The following is a 26,171-nucleotide window of genomic DNA, read 5'->3' as shown; positions in this document are numbered from 1 at the left end:
AGGAGTATGGAGTAGGATGTGATCGAGTTGTATCTAGGCAGGTATTGAGAAACCAGATTGTCAGGCTCAAAGAAAGCATTTAGGGGAGGGAAATTGTTATTCTTATTCTTTCTTTTTTATTCATTAATTCCTATATCCTTCAATTCAGTGAATATTTGAGTACCTAGTATGTGCCAGGTACTGTTCTAGACACTGGGGATACAGCATGAATAAAAGACAAAACCCTGTCTTTGTAGAACTTAATTCTAGGGGAGAGAGCCAGACATGTGAGGTGAAATGGATAGGCTGCTGGCTCCCTGAAAACACCACCAAAACACCATGATAATAAAAACTGAGCTCACTGCTTACGTCAGTGAGGGAGGTGCTGTCTCGACCACTCTCAGTCACGCCTAGGCAAAAGGGACACAGTCCAGGTGTAGATTCTGAATTCTGATTTAGTGGGGGTGGTCTTTCAATGTGAGGGGAGCTTGATTAAAATTAGGTAAAGATCATGACATACCAGTTTAGGATTGGTGGATACAACCAGTAAGGATTGGGGGGGAGGGGTAGTTTAAAAGAATCTTAGAGTTATTAGACTACATCTTCAAATTGACTGTTTCAATGATTTTTTTGGATGTTCCTGAAATACACGATATAGTTATTTGCAACTTTCAAATTTCTGGGCGAACTTTTCCTGGAGTAATAAAGTCACTTTAACAAAGATGGGGGCCGGGGAAGCCCTGCTAGTGCAGATCTGGAAATGGCGAGGTCATGTTAGTGTAAGCTACTGGAAGCCAGTGTAAGTGTCCACGGAGGCGGTGGGTGTGGGCGGTCTGGGCGGCAGTGGTGTGGCAGAAGGCATTGCCGCCCGGGAGCACAGCGGGGGAGGAGACGGACCGGAGAGCCTGGTGCCGCCTGTCTGCCGCTGACGGAGCTGTGCAGTGTGCATGGCGCTGTCAGGGAAGGCCTCACCGAGGTGGTATTGTTCGTGTCAAGACCTGAAGCAGTGAGCCTAGTAGATAGAACACCCGAGGCTCTGGGCAGAGGGGACAGGGATGGCCACAGGCAGGAGTGTGCCTGGGGAACTCCAGGAACTGCCTGGAGGCCAGTGTGGCTTCAGGAGGTGGTTGTGGGGGGAGGGGTGGAACCAAAGGTCAGTAACCTGCTCTTAGGTCAGAGGGGAGGCAGGACCTGCGCTGGCACCCAGTGAGGTGGGAGGCCTGTCAGCACACTCTCTGGTTAATTCCATAAGGTGATGTGTTTCTGCCTAACCTGAGATATCACCTTCTGCTGTTTCACACTGGAGAGTTCTGTTGAGGGATCTGATATATATACACAATATAAACTAGCTATAATGTATTTCATGTGCTATAACTTCTGATGAAACTCTTGAGAGCTCATAAGTATTTTTATTTACCTATTTTTAATAGTATCATCGGCTAAAGAATGTATCACTAGGGACCCTAGGTTATGGAGAAAATGAAGAGAATAGAATTGCCTTACAAGTCTGTAAGCAGCATTACAAGAAAGGGACCATGTTTTCTTCTAACAAGACACTGAATATTGACAGCGACATTGAAACAGGTAATGGGTCATTTCGTTGTATGCCTTTATCATCTTCTGTGGTAAGAGCAAAACGCCCTCGTGTGCTGGCAAGTGGAACAACTTGAACTCTGACTGGCTACTAGCCTATTTGAAGCTGTCCTTCTAATATTTGCCAACAAAACACCTTGGCTCAGTAAACTGCAGGTCTGTGGAACCAGAAATTTGTGAATCTCTTAGGTATAACTCAGTGTTGTTAGATTCTGGGGTAAATACCCACTGTTTCCTCTTTGTTTAGGTTTTTTCCCTCCTCCGTGAGGGGAGGATTAGGCTTTTTTGGGGGGGAAAAATGAGTCTGAACTTATTAAATGAAATAATGCAGGGGTCTGGTACCTATGGCTCGTGAGCAAGATGTGGCTCTTTTGATGGCTGAATCTGGCTCGCAGACAGATCTTTAATAAAAAAAGATAATGTTAAAAATATAAAACATTCTCATGTATTACAATCCATTCATTTCCTACCGCTCATGTTCGTGGTTGCAGGTGGCTGAAGCCAATCACAGCTGTCCTCCAGGACAACACCTAATTTTTATTGGATAATGCGTAACGTACATGGGTCCTTGTATGACTCTCACGGAATTACATTTTAAAATATGTGGCGTTCATGGCTCTCTCAGCCAAAAAGGTTCCTGACCCCTGAAATAATGTATGTTGAAATGCTTTGTACTCTTTATTATTTGCAAAATATATGAATGCTCTTGTGATTAGCAGCTCATTTCCTCTTTTAGGATGTGGGGGTCCTCGGGTTATGACAGTCTTGACTGCCGTGGACCAGCGCGGCTAGAAATTCTGGGTCTTGAGGGAGAACAGTGCAGAATTAAGAAAATAGACTCATGGAAAAAAGAGGATGGGACCCGGAGGCCTCTTCAATGCTGATGGCAATATCCGAGTGCCCCATAGCCCCAGTTTGCTTTATTATATAGCCATATGCAAACAAGGAAGTCCTTGATACAAAGTTACACATCTGAGGCAAAAACAGGAACTCTCCCAAGGCATAAACAGGAATCCCCCCCCCCCCATGCATAAGCAAAATCAACCAACATCTGAACAGAGAGTGAGAGGAAGGGCATGTAAATTGTTTCCAGCAACTTAAGCAAGCAAGTGGAGTGGGTGCAAATACTCAGCATCATAGCCAATATGGAGGTGGTGGGGGGAGAACTTAGCCTTTTGCTAAGCCTCGAATCTACAAAGGCTTTTTGCCACTTGCAGTCTACAACACTTGACATACGATGTTTCGAGTTTACAATGCTCACTCCCATAAGAACTTAAAAAAATTGAGACATGTTTCGGCTTATGCCATTAGTGTCATACTTACAGACTGCGTGGGCAAATTAGTTTAGTTGCGTGCAGCGGAAGAATACGCAGTAACATGGTATATGAGGGAGGGAATTGGTGTCCCCGGGTACACTTACCTACACCATTTTGGACTGTTAAAAGCACAAGCATTTGTGTTAGGATAGGGTGTGTTTCCACTTAGCACCAAAATTTGGGTTACGTCACTGTCGTAGGAATGGAACTGTGTCGTAACCCAAGGACCTGCTTGGCAAGAAGTTAACATCTAAACAAACTGAATTGTTTTTGTGCCATTCTGTTAAGAATTTTAAAGAACGCCTTATGCAAATGCAGTGTTTGACTTAAGGCTCTGGGGATTTTGTCATTCATTCAACAAACCTGTGGTGTACACCTACCTTGACCAGGGCACTCATTCTTTATATAGTCATGTGCTGCATAACTGTTCGGTCAATGACAGACTGCATATACCACCGTGGTCCCATAAGATCAAAGGGAGCTGAGAAATTCCCATTGCCTAGTGATATCATAATGCCATGCATTACATAAATACTTACCACTGTGTTACAGTTGCCGACAGTATTCAGTACAGTAACATGATACAGGTTTGTAGCCTAGAAGCTGTAAAGGGAACAGGATTTGTCACCCCAAAATATGTCTAATTGCCATAAGGGTTATTTTAGGCTGGTTAATGTAAGAAACAGCAAACATGGAAGAAGCTCTGATAACCAAGTAGAAGTTAACTTTGTAAAAGACGTTTGCATTTGTAAGGGACATCTCCACATATAAGGATGTCTCTCTAGCAGCAGTGTAGCTGTGACAGCAAGAGAGGGATGTTTTCCTGGGTCTCTGTATACAGCAGGTATACATATTATTAACCTTTTTTTTTCTCTTGTTAATCTGTGTTTTATCACAAGGATGTCTCAGCTAAGAACCCACAAGGGTTGAGGGGAAATTATTTTTATAGCCCATTGTCCTACAGAGCAATGGGCAATACCATATCCCGTCTAGGTTTGTGTAAGTGCACTGTTCACACAATGATGAAGTCACCTAGCACATTTCTCAGAATGTAACCCTGTGGTAATCTGTGCACAACTATACTGGGGTTGAGAAGATGAACCAGTCACAGCTCCTCGGGTAAGTAACAGTTCAGGAGTGGGGATCCTAGTGGCAGTTTCAATTTGGAGTGGCTTTATTAAAATGAGAGCATCACACCATTCCTGTGACCATATTCCCATGATCTGACTTTAAGGTGTCCTGGCAATACACTAGAACACCCCCATATGGCAGAGGTTCTGATTCCGTGTCCACAGATGGCCTATTTAGACTCTGCATGAGGAAATGAGTCCTGTACCGCTGCCCATGGGAGAAGCAGCTCCTAGCCAGCAGCGTCTGGGGCCCCCGGGGGCCCCAGGATGAGGCCTGCTGGGTAGTTGGCAGCCGGCAGCCGGGCCAGTGGGTTCCCTCAGTCTCTCTCCCACGGCTGTCAGCTCTGGTCCTCCCTGTAGGTAGGTGCTCCTGTCACCCGATAGGTGGCGCTGGAAGCTTGTGCAGTGACCCTCTGCTTCAAAGCAGCTACTTGTCACTTATCCTTTTAAAAATGTGTGACTCAGTCAGATGCATCATAGGACTATTTTCCAGTGATTCATATGTTGTTTTCTTTTATTGATTTTTTTCGAAAAATTGATTGAAGAAATCTGGCCAAAGTCAGCACTAGTGGCTAGGTAGGACCGGCAGTGCCAGAAAGCAGGATTTTTTCCCCTGGTCATTGGACAATGGTGCCCTTGTTCATTTCTTTTTTATCAGAATATAAAATATTTTTAATTAGAGAGAAGTTAATTATTTAATTTGATTTTAAGAGAAACTACTTAAGTTAATTGTATTCTTTAACTTTTTAACTGGAACTTGTCAAAGAAAATGTTTTGATGTATCTATTCAAAAGGTATGAAGAATAGTCTTCAATACTTGATACTGGGTTTTAGTCTCTCTTTTCTTGGACACATTGGAGGGAGCCTGTAAACAGTACAAATAGGAATTGAGTTTGGCTTCAGTGATGTGGCCTGCTAGTTTGAATAGGTCACTTAGCAGAAGTGTTCTAGATTACCTATTTATGAATGTGCATTATCTTTCCTGTTAAGAGAATCATCCTGCAGTGGGCTAAATGCAGAGATCTGCTTGAATGCCCGCTTTCTCTGCAGGTCAACGCTTAGTTACGTGACTGTGCAGTTTGGGTTAAGGGTTTCCTTTAATTCGTGCCGCAGGCCTATCCTCCATTCCTGCCTCTAGACCTGTGGTTTTGCAGTTCAGCCTTACTTAGGGGAGTTATAAATCTTGCTTAAAAATTTTTTTTTAACATTTGGGTAGCTATCATTCTAATATAGTGTTTCATTTTCTGTAATACAGATTTTGAATTTTGTATGTTCTTCTTTCTTAGCATGAGGCATTATGATTATTTCATCATTATTCTCCTAGCTTTCGGGGAGAACATATGTAATCCACCTCCATCTCTCTCTAAGAGGGTTGCTATTTCATTCGCTAGACTATTCTGTTCTGTAAATACGATTTATTTGAGTGATGAGTCAGCCTGCTACTCTAATATCAGTTAGATCTGTTTGACATTTATGTTTGACTTCAAAAAGTTAAAAAGTCATCCTTTTAAAAAGTCACATCCTTTTGCATCCTTTGAAAAAGTCTCAGTTCTTAGGTTCTGAGGCCGCCAGGCCTCATTAGCAGTGACTCTAGCAAAAAGTCAGCCAGACCATAGAGAGTTCTGAATGTGTATTTGATAAAGTGTACCTCTAACAGTTACAACGCTTGACTAACCAAATAGACTTTTATAAGGCAAATTTAACATATAGAGTAAAATTAACTAATAAATGATATATTTCTCTAAATCTAAGATGCCATTATTTTTTTTGAGATACGCCTATTTTAGAAATATTTAAAAGTGAAAAGATAATCATCTTAAAATGAATAAAATACAGGAGAAAAAGACCTAGGACAGTAGATTCTGCACATAGATTTTGAACATGTTACTTCTTCCAGAATATAGTCATTTTAATTTAAAAGGTTTTTTGCCTAACCAGGTGGTGGCACAGTGGATAGAGCATCAGACTGGGATGTGGAGGACCCAGGTTTGAGGTCGCTGGCTTGAGCGTGGGCTCACCAGCGTGAGCACGGGGTCGCTGGCTTGAGTGTAGGATCATAGACATGATCCCCATGGTCGCTGGCTTGAGCCCAAAGGTTGCTAGCTTGAGCAAAGGGTCACTCGCTCTGCTGTAGCCCCCTAGTCAAGGCACATATGAGGAAGCAATCAATGAACAACTAAGGAGACTAAGGAGTTGCAATGAAGAATCGATGCTTCTCATCTCTCTCCCTTCCTGTCTGTCTCTTGTCACCAAAAAAAAAAAAAAAGGTGTTTTGTTTTCTTCTTTTCCTTCACCTTAGAACAAGAATGTTAGAGGTACAAGGACCTTAAATATCATTAGTTTGGCCTCCATTTTGCAGTTGAGGAAACTGATGCTCAGTCAAGCTAGGTGACTAAGCCAAGGTCATTGTAATGACTTAGTGATGGCAGGTCTTTGCTACTCCAAGCCCAGCAACCTGGGCATTACCTGGTTGCTGTGAAAAACACAGCATGTCAGGCCCCACCCTGGAGCTACTGAATCCAGATTTGCATCATAATAAGATCCCCAAATACTTTATATGCACATTAAACTTTGGAAGCACTGGTTCAGAGCTCTCCGGCTGAGGGTCTTTGACTTTGCACAGACCTCTCCTTCCCTGAGCACACCACTGTCCCTCACCACCCGCCCTGAGGGAGTGACCCAGCTTAGAGACCTCCAAACATCAGTATCACTCCCTCCCAAGCAGCTGCCTCCCTTCTCATCGGGACCCTCGCATCCATCATTAATCCATCACCAGACTCCTCCATACCTGTGCCCTGATGCAGCAGCTGTGCTTCCTGGGGAAACTTGCCAGAGCAGAACATGCTCATCTTGTCTCCAGGTCTCTCCACTTGCATTCACCCCAGTGTTACAAAACAAACAAACGAACACTCCCAGAGGTGAGGCCACAGTCAAAGGCCACACCCCACTCCCTTCAGGTTCTGAGAAGTCAGGCCTCTTTTCTCTCACCCAAACTTACATTTCTGTCAGCCCTGGCTGGTTGGCTCAGTGGTAGAGCATCGGCCTGGCATGCAGGAGTCCCAGGTTCGATTCCCGGCCAGGGCACACAGGAGAAGCGCCCGTCTCCACCCCTCCCCCTCTCCTTCCTCTCTCTCTCTTCCCCTCCCACAGCCGAGGCTCCATTGGAGCAAAGTTGGCCCGGGCACTGAGGATGGCTCCATGGCCTCTGCCTCAGGCACTAGAATGGCTCTGATTGCAACAGAGCAATGCCCCAGATGGGCAGAGCATCGCCCCCTGGTGGGCAGAGCGTCGCCCCCTGGTGGGCGTGCTGAGTGGATCCCGGTCGGGCGCATGAGGGAGCCTGTCTGACTGCCTCCCTGTTTCCAACTTTAGAAAAATACAAAAAAACACCAGACAAACAAAAAAAAAAACAACTTACATTTCTGAGCTGAACTTCCCCCTGAGCTCCAGATTCTTGTCTTTGATGGGCTACCTGACAACCCCTGTGGTTCTAACAGGGGTTTCAAACATGCTGTTCCCAAAGCAGAACATTTCAAACCTTCTTGCTTCTCAGCCCCTGGCCCAACCTGTTTCTTAGTCTCCCCCGTGTCAGAAAACGCTACCAGTGTTTTCACATCACGCTATAACATCACAGTTGCTTCTGCCCCAAACTTGAATTTGTTGGCTTCTTCATTCACATTGTCACCGCTCTAGTGCAAGACACCATCATCTCTTGTTTAGACTGTTCTCCCCGTTTCGGGTCCTGACTCCTCCACCCCCTGCCCTGCCTCACAGCAGTCAGAAAGCTATTGTATGAATTGGGTCATATCACTCCCTGGTTTAAAGAACATGAATGGCTTCCCATTCCGCTTGGAATAAAACTCACAAGTCCCTACAGGAGCTGGCTACCCAAAGAGGCCACCCTATTTGCCTCTCCAAAGTCCCTCGTCCCCGTTCCCATTTCCCTGACCTAATGTCCTTGTTTTGTTGAACAAGCGAGACTCTTTCTTGCCTGGGAGACATGTGGCTGGTTTTCTCTTCTCCCCAAGGTGTCCAGTTCTACATCCCCCGCACCTCAGAGCCCTTCCTTGGCCGCTTCTCCCAGGTTGGGCCGTCTACCCAGCTGTTCTCCGTCACTTCGCTCTGTCTTCGTGGCTCTTCTCACACTGTGAAATCATTGTGTGTGTATTTTTCACTCTTGGTTTATCTTCCCCAATAGGATGTGAGCTCCACAAGGAACTTGTCTACCTTGTTCACTGCTTTACCTTCAGTGCCTGGCACAACGGCTGGCGCAGAAAAGCTTTCCGCAGATAGGTATTGAGTAGATCAGTGAGTCAGGGAACCTGGATCTTTTGATGTTCTGAAATAGGTGCTCAGAGATCAGCCTCACTGGTGTCCTTACTGGTGAAGAGCTTAGGCTCTGGACCTGAACACACGAGGATTTAAATTCTGGTCTGCCACCAGCTAGCTGTGTGACCTTGAGGAAGCTTCTTGGCCTCTCTGTGCCTGGGTTTGTCCTCCTGTAAAATTACAGCAGTAGTAGCTATCTCACAAGGTGGTTTTGGGGATTGAACAGGATGACGCATTAAATATGATGCATTAAATGAGCGAACATATGAAGCCCCTAGCACAGTGCCTGGTGCAGAGTAAGTGCCGGATAGTTTTGCTATTTTTAGCATCATCAGTCTTTTTCTATAGAGAACAGTTTTTTTGGTTAACTTCCCTCTCCATATTAATCAAGATCCAGTCAAGAAAACCAATGCTGAATCATTTCTTGATGCTGTCTTTTCACCAAAAACAGCAAGGCACCCCTCTGACACCTGCCTTTCTTTTTTTTTTTTTATTAAATTTAATGCAGTGACATTGATAAATCAGGGTACATATGTTGAGAGAAAATATCTCTAGATTATTTTGACATTTGATTGTGCTGTATACCCCTCCAGCAAAGTTAAATTGTCTTCTGTCACCTTCTATCTGGTTTTCTTTGTGCCCCTCCCCTCCCCTAACCCCTCTCTCCTTCTTCACCCCATCCCCCCTCCCCCAACCCCCCGCCCCTGTTGCCATCACATTCTTGTTCATGTCTCTGAGTCTCATTTTTATGTCCCTTCTATGTATGGATTCATCTCAGTTTTTTTTCTGATTTACTTATTTCACTCCGTATAATGTTATCAAGGTCCATCCATGTTATTGTAAATGATCCGATGTCATCATTTCTTATGGCTGAGTAGTATTCCATAGTATATATGTACCAAAGTTTTTTAATCCCTTCGTCCTCTGACGGACACTTGGGCTGTTTCCAGATCTTCGCTATTGTGAACAATGCTGCCACAAACATGCGGGTGCATTTCTCCTTTTCGAGCCGTTCTATGGTGTCCTTGGGGTATATTCCTAAAAGTGGGATAGCTGGGTCAAAAGGCAGTTCGATTTTCAGTTTTTTGAGGAATCTCCATACTGTTTTCCACAGTGGCTGCACCAGTCTGCATTCCCACCAGCAGTGCAGGAGGGTTCCCTTTTCTCCACATCCTCGCCAGCACTTATTCTGTGTTGTTTTGTTGATAAGCGCCATTCTGACTGGTGTAAGGTGATATCTCATTGTGGTTTTAATTTGCATTTCTCTAATGATTAGTGATGTTGAGCATTTTTTCATATGCCTATTGGCCATCTGTATGTCCTCTTTGGAGAAGTGTCTATTCATCTCTTTTGCCCATTTTTGGATTGGGTTGTTTGTCTTCCTGGTGTTGAGTTTTACAAGTTCTTTATAAATTTTGGTTATTAACCCCTTATCAGACGTATTGTCAAATATGTTCTCCCATTGTGTAGTTTGTCTTTTTATTCTGTTCTTGTTGTCTTTAGCTGTGCAAAAGCTTTTTAGTTTGATATAGTCCCATTTGTTTATCCTGTCTTTTATTTCACTTCCCCGTGGAGATAAATCAGCAAATATATTGCTCCGAGAGATGTCGGAGAGCTTACTGCCTATGTTTTCTTCTAAGATGCTTATGGTTTCACGGCCTACATTCAAGTCTTTTATCCATTTTGAGTTTATTTTTGTGAGTGACACCTGCCTTTCTTAAATATTGCACCTGTTGAGTTGTCCATTCAGCTCATGTCCTTGTTTTCAGCCCAGGAAAACCACAATTTTCACAAAATGTGTGTCTAATATATTGTGACATATTTGGCAGTGGGTTAACCACACAACCTAGTATGCTCTTGCTCGCAAGGATCTTATCCTAGTTGATGGGATAGATAAGCAAATAGAGAGTTGTGATTGTGGGAGAAGACTATTAAAGAATTAGCCACTGAGTCCACCAAGACGGCAGACGCTACTGAGAGCCAGGCCCCAGCGTTTCCCCTGTAAAGGCCGCCAGAGCCCGAGTGAGCTGGGCAGGCTGCCCTCACGGCAGGCCTGGCTGAGAGGGCTGTGTGACCTGAGGAGCCTGTCCCAGTGCCAGACCTCCCAGGTTCCTTCCAGTGCTGGGCTGCACACTGATGAGACAGATTTTTAGATGAGGCTCTTGGAATCATTCTTTTGTAGTTTATAGCCCATAATTTGTTTTTATTTGAAAACAACGTAAGTTCCTGTCCTTTCTCTTTATTTTTTATTTTGAAAAAACATCAGATGACACAGAAAAGTTGCAAAACAGTACAATGTTTCTCCTTGTCTACCTTTCATCTAGATTTCCCAAATGCTAACATTTTACCATGTTTGCTTTATCGTTCTTCTTCCCTTTTTTATTGACTTTAGAGGGAGAAGAGGGGTGGGGGGGGAGAACATCCATCTGTTTTCTGTATGTGCCCTGACCAGGAATCGAGCCAGCAACCTTTGTGTATCGAGACAATGCTCTAACCATCATTCTTTCTATGTTGAAATATCCCTCCTGAAATGTATGAAAATAAGCGGCTGACATGATGTCTCTATCTGTAAATACTCCAGTGTGCATTTCCCAAGAACAGTCTCCGCATGACCACTGCGCAGTGCTCAAAGGCACGAAGGAGCATTGGTACAGAAGATTATCTACAATCCCTATCACCTTGCCTCAATTGTGCTAATGCTCTCGTAGCAAAAGAAAGACCCCCTCCCTCCCAGCCTCCTTGGTCCAGGATCACATATTGCATTTAGTTGTCATGCCTCTTTAGCCTTCTTTCATATGGAGCAAAACAGTTCTTTGGTGGTGTTTTTTTTTGTTTTTTGTTTTTTTACTTTTATGACTTTGACATTTTTAAAGAGTAAAATGTCCCTTGCTTTTGTTTGTTTCTTTCTTTATGATGAGATTGGGGTTATGCATTTTGGCAGGAATGCTACACAAGCAGTCCTTTATTTCAGGAGGCAGATAATGTCTCTTTATCTCCTTACTGGTCATGTTAACTTTTCATTTCTTGGGCAGGGTGTTGCTATCTGCCAGCTCCTGCACTGCAAACTTACTGGTCTTCCTGTTTTAATTAATATGTATTCTGTGGGGAGATACTTTGGATGTGTGCCTGCTTCTCATCACACTTTGGCCGGCTGGTTTTAGCCTCTGATTCTTGCCTGAAACAATTGTTCTTCATTGGCCTAGACTGTGTTTACTTAGACCTCCAGGCCCTCGCCAGGGACCCTCAGGACTGGAAGAACTCATCCTTCTTCAGACTGGAATTCTATAGGTAAATATATTTTAAACATTTTCCAGCAGACAGAGATGAGGAAAGGAAAGTAAGTCCATGGTAAGACTCTGACCATTTATACTTTCTAATGTTTTCTATTCAGGCTCTTGCAAATTAAGATCTCCTTCCCGCTCAAAGGCATTGACCTGCAGACCATTCTTTCCCGAGAGTTACCCGACTGTTACGTCTTTCAAAACACGGCAAGTATCTATTTTTGAAGCCACTTCTCGTTATTTTTCTCTCCTCCTTCTGTAGATGGAGAGTGTAAAACACACCCGATGATTGCTGTGTTAGATGTCGTTGTATTTAAAACCGTTTTATGACTGTTTCATAGCATTGTGGAGCCAGAGTGGAAATGAAGCAAGCAAGCCCTTTCCAACTATTTAAAAACTAAATTTCTGGGTTGAATAGATACGTTTTCAAAATTGACTTAGACCTTTTACTCTTCTAATACATTTTTTAAAAAGTTTATGATAAGTGTTTTAAGTATCTGTAACACTTTTCCCACTTTCAAAGGAAGGTCTTTGCAAATGTAGCAAATGCTTTGGAACCTCCAGGCAGAAATGGCCCCCTCAGTCTAAAGTCTGATCCGCAAAGGATCAGCGGTTGCTGCTTTTATTTGGGAGGAGGTGTGTGCAGTAGAAGAGACCGGCACCTTTGTGGGGGAGTAGCCTGTCTTCTCCCTTTCGTGGAATTCCACGCCCTTCCTTCCTCTCTCCCTCCCTTCTTTCCTGCCTTCCCTCCTTCTCTCCATCATGTTTATGGCGAGCAAAACTGGATACAGAGCTGAAAGGTATTTGTAATTGTCTTTTAGCAGCTCAGAAGAGTGCTTTGCCCGACAGTCACTAACAAGTCCCTACTACACACCAGACGCTGCCATGTTCTGGAGGCACAGTGGAAGCTTACAGCTTTGTGGAAGAGACAGGCAGAAAAGTAACTATAAATTGTGACTTGTGGCAAGGAAGACTGTCTCTAGCGGAGAAAAGCATGATTAACTGCCCTGCAGTGACCCACACATCACAAAACACATCGCAATATTAAAAAAAAAAAAAAAAAACCCAAACAGAAGGAGAACTTGAGAGCTGTCAGTGTAGGTGATCTATGATTAAAGCCACAAGCACTGGGGTATCTCTGAACACACGCCACACTCTATGTAACACCCGTGGTTCCTGATCAGGTTAGGTTAGTTCAAAACTAGATTCAAGAATATCACTATGACCAAACCAGAGGCTCAAGAATTCAACCTGCAGGCCTCTATGCCTATAAGTTCTGACTGACCTCCACCCACCCTGCACAGGAGGGTTTTCCCCCAGGAAAGCCCCTACAATATTTCCCTCATAGCCTCGAATACTCAGCATATTTCATGTACAGATGTTAAGTGCTTGAGATGTCATGTGGGAGATGGGGGCATTTGGCAGTCTCTAATTCAGCCCGGAGCTGTGAAGCAGTCTTGGCCATCGCTGAACCCTTTCTCTGTAGCACTTGAGGCAAACAGAAAAATAATCTTCAACCGAGTAAAAGCCTAGAACTTCACACCCAAAGGACTAAATTGAAGCAAATGCTTTTCAGTTCTGCTCAATGTGATCTATGAGGTTGCTAGGCTCTCGTCAAAGATTAGTGAATCTTATGTTTGTTCCTGTTTTGCTTTGGGATGTCTATGAACTTGCCTGTGGGTCTAATAGAACTTCCTACATTCAGCCTTTGGACCATATTTTTTCATTAATGAAAGTTATGAAGAAATCATGTGATGAAGCCATTTTTATTAGTTCAAATTTTGGATCAGCGTTCCATTAAAATTTCAAGCAGAGTTGAGCCAACAAGTCATACCTTCTGCTCTCTGTACCTTTATGTCTCCAGATTACCTTCGACAACAAAGCTCACAGTGGCAAAATCAAAATCTATATTGACAGTGATGCTAACATTGAAGAATGTAAAGACTTGAATGTATCTGGATCTGGTAAGTATGGTATATGCTTGCCCTTGGTGGACGGTGAATGATTTTTGGTATTTATTTTGGGATTCAGCTGTTTAAATGGTTGATTTGGATGGTGATAAGAAGAAAGGGCTCCAGAAAACCCTTCTTGAGCATTGGATTCTCTAAAGCACAGCCAGAAGCTTTCCGTTTCTGTTCAACTCAGCAAATAGTGATGAACACCTTTTAGGAGAACCAGCATGCCCCGTGGCAGCCAGACTGCCTGTGTTTGGGTCTTGGTTCTGTGTATGATGCCTGTGATCTTGGACAAATTATTTAACCTCTCTGTGTCTCCATATTTTTTTCTTCAAAATGATGGCAGTAGTAGTGTTTACCTTCCAATATGTTGTGTATTCAGTGAGTTAGAATGTAAAGCAAAGCATTGAGCACAAGAGTTGGCAATAAGAGTGATTGCCAAGCTCCCTGGAAAAGAGAGAGCGCCTCAGTGAGGGAGCCAGGCATGCTTACACAGTCTCTAATGTGTCATGGGTAGCAGTCAGGCTGGAGGTACAAAGGTGTGAGGATAGAGAAAGCAAAAGCTAATTTTGATTGGAGCAAAGTGAGAAGTAAAATCTAGCAATGTTTCTTAGAGATGGTGTGCTTTGATCTGAGCCTTTGACAATGGAGAGAGATCCAGGCCTTCAGAGCCCAGAGAACAGCCTGTACAAGCACTGGGCCCCTTGCAGTCATGACTCAGAAAACATCTGTGACCACAGTTTAAACTGGGCTGCCCAGAGCCTGTTCTCCACGAGGGTTTTGGGATGATGCTGGTGATGGATGGTCAGTATTTTTTAATGTATAAGTTTTAACTGGATTTACCTTTGACCAGATTATCAGAACAAAGTAAAATATAAAATACTTGTGTTTCCTAACTAGGTTAGGTTCGTTTAAAACTAGATTTGGTTTGTGGCCTGTTGCCTCAGTTATATCCCCTGATGATTTTGAATTTTTGGCTTTTAAGTTCCAGTAACTGGCTTAAGCCTCTGATTAGAATATATGATTTTAGTTACTGTTAAAAAGTGATGACTACTTCTCAGCAGACACACTCTCTTCCACAGAAATGCACAGACTAGATGCATATTTTCCAAGTCCAAGTATAGGTTGCAGCTATTTTAAGCAAAAAAAGCTAACCTTTGTTGCATATGCAATATGGTTTAAAATAGTCATTATGAATAGGTTAGTCAAACAGAAGAAAGGAGGTCTGGCTCCCTCCTGTGGCCAGTGAGGGTAAACACTAATATTTTTCTAGGCTTCCAGAGCTGTGTCCGAAGAAACCAGATTCTGTCACTAGGAAAATACGAATTTAAAATAAAAGGATGTGATGTGAAAACCTTTAAAAGCTGAAGTTTGGAAACTACCTTAGGAAATGCAGCCTCCCCCTTCCCCGGCCTCTCACCATCTGGTGGACTGGTTGTCCTGGTTTTGGGGAAGTGGAGAGACAGAAAGCAGGACCAGGGCAAGGCTAACATCTCTTGGGAACCTTGATCTATTTCCAAAAAGTTCTGAGTTTATTCACATTCATATACTTACGTGATGTGTCTTTCTCCCTCCTACCATTAACATTGCCTGTGTTATTTCAAGGTGAAATATGAGAGAATGTCCATTTTCATATCCAAATCAAATGTTGCTTCCTTTGACTTCTAACTTGAACTTGATTTTATGAATGTGGCCATTTGGGCATGAGGGACTAGAGGAGGTAGTCGCGGGCAGGACTCCCCATTGGTGCGTGACATAATGGGAGTCACAGGCAGAGGGAGTTGGGTAAGTGTGGAGCCCTGGGTGGAGCCGCAGGGCGGGCAGTGGTGCTGTGTGTGGGGTTCCGGACCTCAGGAGGGGCTGGGGGCGTGAAAGAGCTCCCCACCAGGCTGGCAGGGGCGCCTCTGGACTAGTTTACAAACCCGGGTTTGGGAAATGTTCCCATAAGGGTAACAGAATTTCAGTCGAGTAAGAAAACAATTAAAATGTTCATAAAATACTTTTTGTAGCACACCAAACTAGTCTTCTTAATAAATCAAATGAAAACAATACAATACTAGTTTCTGTGTTAGGAGGGATGGTTTATTTTTCTAGATCTGGGCCTCAGTTTTCCCACTACAAGCAGGCTCAGAGATGTACTCTAGTTATGTTAGAAAGGAAGGTACTAGATGCTGTGCCTGCATTTTCTAAGAGTTTCTGTCCCGTTTTCTCAAACACTCTGCTTCATTCCATGGATCCAAAAGAAGGTCTTGGATTCTGGTCGAGTTAAGTTGCTTTCTTACCTACCCGTCGATGATACCTGGAGGTAACTTAACTTCTGGAATATAAAGTGGCTGCAGTCAGCGTCAGCACTCGGTGCTGGCGTGGTTCTACCAAGCACTCGGATGGATTGTTTTACCTTGTTTCCCGACAGCCTGTGAAGCAGACACGGTCGCTCCCCCATTCTGTAGCGGGGGCATCTGCAGCTTAGCGAGGCTAAGCCATTCCCTCGGTGACCCGCACGGACCAGCTGGCTGTGGCTGTCACCCCCGGGGTGAGCGGCTTCACCGTCGGACACCATGCCATTGTCGCTCATGCCCTTGTTCTTAATAACCTGTGGACACTCCGACCTTTCTCTCAAGCGCCGTCTCTGCAGAAGTGTTGCTGAGGAGCACTCGCTTTATGTTTTATTTTTTAAAATATTTATTTTATTGATTTTAGTGAGAGGAAAGGAGAGAGCAAGAGAGAGAGACAGGAGTATCTATCTGTTCCATATGTGCCCTGACCGGGGATCGAATTGGCAACCTTTGAGCTTCTCGAAGAAGCTCCATCCATTTAGCTATCCAGCCAGGGCAAGGAGCACTGCTTCAGACTCCTGGGAAGGCTACCTGTCCCCAGGCCTGTCTCCTTCTTCTCTGGCCTTTTTCTCCATCTCGATCCTGAGTTTCTTGTTCTAATTCTCAAACATCACTGCCCTCCCCCAGCCTGCATTTCTTTGTGTGGTCTCTTGAGTGGCTGTGTCCACGGCCACAGCTTTAGCTGCCACAGAGTCATCCTCTCTTGTCATGAACATCCAGGCTGAGCTCAGTTTACTGAAGACAGAAAACCAGGAGTCATGCCTGGGTGGGCCTTCTTCCTTGTTTAAGAATGTATCATTTGAACGTCTTTTTTGACTGCCACCTTGTTCAGAAATTATTCTCGAGTGAGGTGTGTTTAACATTTGGATTCTGTGTTTGTTCCCCAGTTCAGAAAAGTGCTCAGTATGTACTGGTGTTTGATGCATTCGTCATTGTGATCTGCTTGGCCTCTCTGATTCTGTGCACGAGATCCATTATCCTTGCTCTACGTTTGCGAAAGGTGAGTGTGTGTTCCTGTGTCCTCCCTGCCCTCTTGGCCTCCGCCCTCAGTTTGCTCAGACGGTGGACCCTGATATTGGCTGATGCTACCCTTTCTGGAGCCTTTGGCTGAATTACATTCCTTTGAGTGATTGTGCCTTTTAAGGATTAATCAACCTGGGGAGTGTAGGGTGAGTAAAAGCTCCCGGCAGGCCAGGTGGGATCAGATCATGATCCTGCTGTAAACCGAGCTAATAAGCATAGGTGCAGAATGTGAACTCTCAAGTTTTTGAATATATGAGACCCTTTGAATTCAGGAGTCATCTTCAGAACAGAATAATAGCGCATGTGGGTTTTATGTGTTGTCTTCAAATTAGAGTTCATTTTGACAGGTAAGCACGATAAATGGGTTATAATGAACCATAAAATACTTCATTTTATTTTTTAAATAGTTTTAAAATTTTCTTCCGAGTTTCATTTTCACCCTTTCACTCTCAGGGCTCTTGTGAGAGCTCCCCACACAAATTCCTCTGGTTTGTGACCTGTGTGGAAATGGTGTCCCCAGGCTGGGGACATCAGAACACCATTTGCAGAACAAGAAAACAGTCTCCTTTCCTTTTTTTTTTTTTTTGCATTCTTAACCTTTGTTAACTTATTTTGTAAATATTCACTTTTTTACTGTTCTCTGCCCTCCCCCCCACCAAGTCCCCTGATCTCTGATCCCGGTCGGGGTCCTGGCTCTGTAGAGCAGGTGGCGGGCATTGGGAGCACACATTCTGAGCTCGGACACCTGGACTCATGTCCTGGCTTACCCTCTCACGCCTCGGCTCTCGGGGTCTCCCCTCTGCACCATCAGGCTAGTCATGCCTAGTTCAGAGGCTGTTTTCAATGAGTTGATAACATGAAAAATATTTGGAATTAGAGCATAAGCATATAATGTTTGACTTCGCTTGGTAGGCGCTGGAATGCTTAAGTCTAGCCAGATAGGTTACGTGGGCAAGTGGGGGCTGTCGTCTCCAGCCTCGAGCCGGTCGATGGCACGGACGAGGTAATGCCCTGTCGTTTCACAGCGGGAGCACTGCTTTGCACTTGTGCTGTCCTTCCAGAGGGCAGCGTGGTTGGTAAGACGTGCTTTTTAAAATGTTTACTGCAGAGATTTCTAAATTTCTTCCTGGAAAAGTATAAGCGACATGTGTGTAATGCTGACCAATGGGAGTTCATCAACGGATGGTATGTCCTGGTGACTATCAGCGACCTGATGACAATAATTGGATCCATCCTAAAGATGGAAATTCAAGTAAAGGTGAGGGGCAGCCCATTTTAAGGATTGTTCTTTCTATCCCTCTGGATGACTTCATGTCCTTTAAGACATAAAATCCTGTGGAGACTGGTTTGATTCTCGTGCTTTCTCCTTTCTCACACGCATATATTTGAAGCCTCCCCTGTGACTTGATTCCTCATGCAGAGAAATGATGTTCTGTGAAAGACAACACCCCTAAGAACATCCCCAGGGAACTTGGCAACATTTTGAGAACAGGAACTAAAGTTTGAGAAGATTGGTTATTTGGCGGGTTTCATTCTTTTTCCCCCTCCCCTCCCCTCCCCTCCCCTCCCCTCCCCTCCCCTCCCCTCCCCTCCCCTCCCCTCCCCTCCCCTCCCCTCCCCTCCCCTCCCCTCCCCTCTCCTCCTCCCCCTTCCCCTCCCCCTCCCCCTCCCCCTCCCCCTCCCTTTCCAAAAAAGGTGAGCGGTGGGGAGATGGTGAGGCAGACTCCTTCCTACACATGCCCTGATCGGGATCCACCTGTCAACCCTCATCTTGGGCTGATACTTGAATCAACCAAGCTATTTTTAGGCCTGAAGCTGACACACTTGAACCAACCAAGCTATCCTCAGTGCCTGGGGCCACTTTTAAACCAACCAAGCCACTGGCTGTGGGAAGGGAAGAAGGAGAGAAGGGGGAGAGGGACAGTGAGAGAAGCAGATGGTTGCTTCTCCTGTGTGCCCTGACTGGGAAATGAACCCTGGACTTCCATACGCCAAGCCGACACTCTATCCACTGAGCCACTGGCCAGGGCCTCATTCATTTTTTTAAGCTGCAGAAGAAGCAGCTGAGCCATAAACCAGTCATGTAAAGAGCCACTGGTGACCATTCCTGACCATTGCTCTGACAGGGGGATGAGGGTAGGTCTATGCGAGTGTCTGCTCGGTGCCTGGCATATGTATAGCTTCGTGGATTTGAACTTATGACGTACAACTGTTCTCCCCTCAATGCTACGCTCTCAGTCAGGAAATCTTACCGACTTTACCTCCGGACACAGCATTCCTGCCTCTAGTTCATTCAACTGCCTCTGGCTTCCTTCGGGTGATTTTCTCTCAGGCCAGACTGCCAATGCCACATTGTCCTTGCTTGTCCACCTTCTGCCACATCCATCAGATCCATCCACCCGGCGGTCAGAGGAGTGTTTCTGGAAGTGTCCATCTTGCTGTTATAGTCTTTTCTCATGGGAACCCTGTTGGGTGAAGGGGCCTTCAGAGTCCTCATCGTTCAGCTGGGCCTCCTGCTCCTGCCCTGGCTCCCCTGCTCCGTCCGTACTGTCTCTCTGGGACATCTTCCTGGCTCTTAGCATTGGGCCTCGTTCAGCCTTTTGTCCGCTTGCCTGCAGTGCTCTCCCCTAGCCGATCCTCCAGGCCCAGCTCTGCTCTGGGGTCACGCCCATACCAAGCCCTTTGTGACCAGCTGGGCGCCATGTTTCTTACTGCACTTAGCATATTATATTAAATTCGTGTTTGTGTGTTTGTCTCCTCAGTTCTGGAAATCCTCAAGAGCAGGAACTGTGTTGGCCTATCATGTTTAAGCTTTCTTTCAAAAGTAGCTAGCTGGTGTTTCATATACACTGCTCACAAAAATGAGGGAATCAGGGAACGTGCAGATACTCCACACTTTCAGACTTTTGTACAGTACATTTTCACCAATGAAATAAAAGTTGGTTTTGCATCTCATTTGCATAATCAAACTTTCTTTGACTTGTTTTTCTGATGTTCTTGTTTAATAAAAAAAATGTTTTTTTTATCATTTCATATTCATTTTGAAATATCCCCTAATTTTTGTGAGTAGTATATAACAAAAACCATTAGTTTATATTCTTTAATGTCTAGATAAACGCATTTTCTATTCAAGGATATTATTTGAACAAAAAAAAATCAATTCTGTCAATTGAAATACTAAAAAGAAGTGAAACACATTTGGAACTCTGCTCTCTGTTGTTCTCTTCTTCAGTTCTCTTCTGCCCTGGACAGATAGCTTGGTTGGTTAGAGCATTGTCCCAAAGCTCAGGGATTGCTGGTTCAATCCCCGGTCAGGGCACAAACAGGAACAGATGAATGTTCCTGTCTCTCTCTCCCCTCCTCTCTCACTAAAATCAATTCAAAACAAAACAAAAAAACCCCTTAGTATCTCCTATGAAGAGGCAGGTATCCATTCTTTTCCAGTCAATTTAAAGTGAGATTAATAAGCTGAGCAAAGCTTATTAATATTTACTAATTATTAGTAATTAATATTTACCAATATCTCTGTTTTTCCATTCCTTAGAATCTCACAAATTATGATCTGTGCAGCATTTTGCTTGGAACATCCACACTTCTTGTCTGGGTTGGTGTCATCAGATACCTGGGTTACTTCCAAAAATACAATGTAAGGATGTGGCGCTGGGTAGTGGCGCTGGGGTTGAGATTCATTTCTTCTTTGGGTCCTAGTAAATTCCTCTTTAAATTTCTCCCATTCTGTTGATGTTTATTTTTTCAGGTGCTCATTTTAACAATGCAAGCTTCCCTGCCCAAAGTTCTCCGCTTCTGCGCCTGTGCTGGGATGATGTACCTGGGTTATACCTTCTGTGGCTGGGTCGTCCTAGGCCCCTATCATAATAAGGTGAGTAGCACCGGTTCTTCCTTTGGCAGATTAGGCTCTCGAGACCCTGCAGAGTGGGTTTCCAGCACTTAACCTTCTGCTCACTTTCCCCCAGCAGGTTCCCTTGATATCAGTAAGTCCGATCTCGTGTCGGTTTCCTTTTCCTTTTCCTTTTCCTTTCAGGATATGGAAACTATGGAGAGAGACTAGAGAGCACATTACATAGTTGTCTGGGCTTATGGGTCACATATCAACCCAGTCGATCATCAAATAAGAAATTGGACATGAGATCACTGTAATAAAAGTGAAAATAGAAAGAGGGAAATAATGATAAAATCTTTCTAATTTACAGTTCTAGGGTTTTCATCCACGTTAATTGAGGAGAATGAAGGTGGACAAAGAGTGCCTGGGTATTAGGTTTATGATTAAGATGATAACACATCTTGTCTTTGCAGATAGTTTTGCTGACAGCATCACCTCTGTGCCGTATTAAAGATCAGTATCTGAATTTTAAATTATTGCTGGCTTTCAGTCAGCATCAGAATCTCAGGGACATCAAAGTTATGCTCAGATCTTCTGGTTTTAAAATAATAACTTTGGTAGAAACGTGAGGAAATGAAATCGGGTTGGCCTTGTTCCCAAACCAAGAAAGTAAACAGAGTCCTCTCATCTTGTACTGTTTCTTCCATGGGCCTCTGGCAGATGCAACAACAGAAACAACAAAAATGGAAATAGCAGCAGCCAACACTGTGTGCTTGCGTGTCAGTGTTATGCTTAGCGTTCTCTTCTCCTCTGTCATTGACATCCACAGCAGCCCATGGTCCTGCTATTCTGGCGTAGGTGTGCTGCAGGAAGAAAGGGGCGCAGTGCGAAGGGTTACACTGATAGGTGTGCTGCAGGAAGAAAGGGGTACAGTGCGAAGGGTTACACTGATAGGCGTGCTGCAGGAAGAAAGGGGTACAGTGCGAAGGGTTACACTGATAGGTGTGCTGCAGGAAGAAAGGGGTACAGTGCGAAGGGTTACACTGATAGGCGTGCTGCAGGAAGAAAGGGGTACAGTGCGAAGGGTTACACTGATAGGTGTGCTGCAGGAAGAAAGGGGTACAGTGTGAAGGGTTACACTGATAGGCGTGCTGCAGGAAGAAAGGGGTACAGTGCAAAGGGTTACACTGATAGGTGTGCTGCAGGAAGAAAGGGGTACAGTGCGAAGGGTTACACTGATAGGCGTGCTGCAGGAAGAAAGGGGCGCAGTGCGAAGGGTTACACTGATAGGCGTGCTGCAGGAAGAGAGGGGCGCAGTGCGAAGGGTTACACTGATAGGCGTGCTGCAGGAAGAGAGGGGCGCAGTGCGAAGGGTTACACTGAAGCTTGCAGCACAACTGAGCCTTCAGTTTTGACCTTGACTATTGCATTAAACAAAACGTGGTCAAATCTGGTTTACAAACTATTCACAAAAAGTGAGCAATCCATAAAATTCAAGCTTTCTGTATTATCCTTCTTAAATATATCCTAGGAATTTGGCATAAACTCAGGGTTTCTCCTCTTTAAGGGTTGCATTTAATATATCCAAAGAGGATGATTGTTTTCCCATTGGAGAAGCTGTATAATTTAAAAAGTGACAATCTCTGGGTTAATAATAAATCTTGATAGTATTATTGCTCTTTCAACTGCATGCCACTGCTTTAAAGGTGACTCACGAGTGAAACTTGTTCTTTGATGTGATCTCTCTGATCTGGAAAACTTACTGTTTTAGTACCCAGGAAATTTTACATTTTTCTTCTTTGCCTCCGTCCCTGTATGCTTCTCCAAATTTTTGTCACTAGAGGGCAGTGTTGCACTGTGTGAAATAAACACCAGCTTTGCGGATTTCAGCTTCCATGGACTGGCTCCAGGGCCTCAGGACAAGTGGTCCTGTCTCATTGGCCCATTATTCCCCTACCCCATCAGTATTCTGGAAGGTGCTCAGATAATGTTGCTTGGCTTTTACTAACTAACTACCATTCTTGAATGTTGTGTGCTGGAAAGCTGTGGTATCCAAGTTCTTTAGCACATTTGCTGTGTTAAGTCTCCAGTAGCCCGTGGGGAAATACTATCTCTTCACAGAAAATAGGGATCTTAACATGTTAGATAAATATTCTGAGGCTACACAGCTAGCAAGTGGCAGAGGTAGGATTCACATCCAAGCCCGCCTGACCCCATTCACATGCTTTGACCAATACCCGATAGGGCTTTTCGTGGTATTATCTAAAACAGACCACCACAAAAGAGCATTTCATTTAGTTTGACCAGAGAATAGGTCAGCTATGAAAGGAGAGCCACAGTATCGGTCTTATTTCGCTAAGCCTGTGTCAGCTTGTAGAAAATGATGTTGTTTGCTTTGTGAATCTGACTGCATTTCCATATGTTCAGTTCCGTCTTTCGAAGGATTCAGGTGAGTTTGGGATGCGCTGCAATCCAATAAAAACACAGCGAGAGCTGCAAGCCACATGTATACTTTAAAATTTCCTAATAGCCACATTAAAACATTTTTAAAAGAAACCAATAAAATTGATTTTAATTATATATTTATTTAGCCCCATATATCCAAAATATTACTTCAGCATGTAGTTAATATAAACCATGAAGCTATTTTACACTCCTTTAGAAATTTTTTGGTACTAAATCTTCGAAATCCAGTACACGTTATCCTGAGAACATCAGGTGCTCTGTGTTCACATGTCGTGGCGGCTACCACCCTGCATGCGCACCTCCTCCTGGTGTCTCTCACTTAAAGTCAGCCTCCTATTTCTCCCCGGGAAGCCGAGGGGCGAGGGTTGTCTCTGGGGCTGCCTAGCAGGTCTGTGTATGGCATGTGTCCCATCTCCGCCCGGCTGATGGACCGGGGAAATGCACAGATAGTGCAGTTAAGTTAGTGCAGGCTGATGGACTGGGGAAATGCACAGATAGTGCAGTTAAGTTAGTGTAGGCTGATGGACCGGGGAAATGCAGAGATAGTGCAGTTAAGTTAGTGCAGGCTGATGGACTGGGGAAATGCAGAGATAGTGCAGTTAAGTTAGTACAGGCTGATAGACGGGGAAATGCAGAAATAGTGCAGTTAAGTTACTGCAGGCTGATGGACCGGGGAAAAGCAGAGATAGTGCAGTTAAGTTAGTGCAGGCTGATGGACCGGGGAAAAGCAGAGATAGTGCAGTTAAGTTTGTGCAGGCTCTAGTCAATGGAAGGAGAAAACCTTGTTTGACTCAGGACTTCTGTGATTCCCATCTCCGTGTTGCTGCTTCTTTGAATCTGCATTTAGAAACATGTAGTCTCCCCTGCATCACCTCCTCCGGCAAGTTAATTCAAACTTTCAGGTTTGCCAGTCAGTATCTTTTGAGTCAGCAGACTTGAGTATTACCTGAGCCTTCCAAAGCTGGGCACCACAAGCATTTTCTAGGATCTAGAATCATAGCAAATTTGGGTGGAGCAGCTACTGCTCTTTAGGCAAACAAACTACTCTAAAAAGGAGGCTTCAGAAAACTGTCTTTACCTGCTGTTTTACTGGAAGCAGGAGTCCACACTTTAGCTCCCTGTTTTCCTGGTAGACATTGGATTTCAATGGTCCAACCGAAAGACGGTCAAGCTCCCAGCAGTGTCCCACTGACACTGGTGCCAGCACTAATGGACTTGGCACAGCGCCCCTTCGAACTGTCTGGGCAGAGGGCTGGAGACAGTTGATGTTTAATAATTCAGGATGAGGTTTGGAAGAACATTGCTCTAATGTGGCTTTTACATTCCAGAGAACTTTTTTGTCATGAGGAATAAGTCATAGTTTTGTATTGTCCCCTGTTTGACAAATGAGAAGGCCAGGGCATTGAAATGACTGGACTTCGCTGATGCTATGGGTGAAACTTTGGCAGAACCTTCTCTGTTTCTTCATGCTCCCAAGACCTGTAGTTTCGCCAAGCACCTCTCGTATTCAAAAGCACTGTTAGCCAGTTAAAACATTTCACCTAAATGTTGCTCTTGAAGCCATTTTTTATGCCATTCCCTGATATAAGGCACTGCAGGTTGTGTTTTCATTCAAATTAGAGTTCGTTCTGGCTTGATTTTAAAATATTTGTGGAACAAATACTTGGGTTCTCACTATTGTCCCTAGAACCTACAGGGACTCTTTATCTTTATGGTAATACCCATTTAATATTTATTAAATGTCTACTGTGCTCCAAGCATTGCCAGGTTTTTTTAGACAGAGTTCCTGGAGGGCAGTGACTATGGCTTATTGCTGTTTGCATTCCTTGTGTCCAGCATGATGCATATAACATGCTAGTTAAACAAGTTTGTTACATGAACAAGAAATGGAAAGACAGCAAGAACTGCTTTCCAGGGGCTTACAATCTCATAAGAACCAAAGCAACTCCTATAATATAGTCTTTCTGGACTAGAAGTATCTTGAGACCTATTTCTCCTTACATTGGTCATTTCTAATGTTCACTTCTACTGTGGACTTTGGCCACTGAAACTGACTGGTTCCCAGCCACTTGTGATACAAAATGACCGTGTGTATACAATCACTTACTTTATTGAGTCTCTGTTTTAACTTTTTGGTGGATTAAAATAAATCTTCTCTGTACAAAGGAGAGAGAGGTATAGTGGTTGTGAATAACATTAATGTTGGGTCAGGTATTTTTTCTAGACTGATACCTGCACTGAAAATGAAGGAATGAATCTAATGATTACTGACCAACCAGCTATTTGTGGGCCTGTAATCTTAAGTGCAGACTATTGGGGGTTTTTTAAACTAAAGGAAGGAATTGGCTGGATTCCAAAAGAAACTATGAGAAATATAAATTACTATATTAATAGTGCTGTTAGATGTCCATATTTTTTTTTCTGTATTTTTCTAAAGCCGGAAACGGGGAGAGACAGTCAGACAGACTCCCGCATGCGCCCGACTGGGATCCACCTGGCACGCCCACCAGGGGCCGACGCTCTGCCCACCAGGGGGCGATGCTCTGCCCCTCTGGGGCGTCGCTCTGTTGCGACCAGAGCCACTCTAGCACCTGGGGCAGAGGCCGAGGAGCCATCCCCAGCGTCCAGGCCATCTTTGCTCCAGTGGAGCCTCAGCTGCGGGAAGGGAAGAGAGAGACAGAGAGGAAGGAGAGGGGGAGGGGTGGAGAAGCAGATGGGCGATTCTCCTGTGTGCCCTGGCCGGGAATCGAACCTGGGACTTCTGCACGCCAGGCTGACGCTCTACCACTGAGCCAACCAGCCAGGGACAGGACATTTACTTTGCAACCAGACTTTGTATGCTCTGACACGAGAGAAACAACCAAAGATTGTATTGCATGAAGTTGAGATTTTATTGCAGCTTGGACTGGAGGGTGCAGAGGC

The 26,171-nt window shown here is 44.4% G+C and overlaps 1 protein-coding gene across 1 annotated transcript in view; it reads left to right on the top strand.

The window, feature by feature from the left end:
- The window catches only part of MCOLN2 (mucolipin TRP cation channel 2), a 60,014-nt gene that overhangs the window by 26,757 nt on the left and 7,086 nt on the right, over window positions 1-26,171 (top strand). Inside the window, exons 4-11 of the mRNA XM_066372217.1 lie at window positions 1,410-1,563; window positions 11,551-11,635; window positions 11,739-11,835; window positions 13,493-13,592; window positions 16,807-16,919; window positions 18,051-18,200; window positions 20,487-20,588; window positions 20,700-20,822. Coding sequence (XP_066228314.1) covers window positions 1,410-1,563; window positions 11,551-11,635; window positions 11,739-11,835; window positions 13,493-13,592; window positions 16,807-16,919; window positions 18,051-18,200; window positions 20,487-20,588; window positions 20,700-20,822 — 924 coding nt within the window. The remainder of the gene's footprint in view (window positions 1-1,409; window positions 1,564-11,550; window positions 11,636-11,738; window positions 11,836-13,492; window positions 13,593-16,806; window positions 16,920-18,050; window positions 18,201-20,486; window positions 20,589-20,699; window positions 20,823-26,171) is intronic.

This window comes from Saccopteryx leptura, chromosome 3 (genome assembly GCF_036850995.1).
Source record: "Saccopteryx leptura isolate mSacLep1 chromosome 3, mSacLep1_pri_phased_curated, whole genome shotgun sequence".
In the NCBI taxonomy this organism is placed as follows: domain Eukaryota; kingdom Metazoa; phylum Chordata; class Mammalia; order Chiroptera; family Emballonuridae; genus Saccopteryx; species Saccopteryx leptura.
This window is presented reverse-complemented; position numbering and strand designations above follow the sequence as displayed.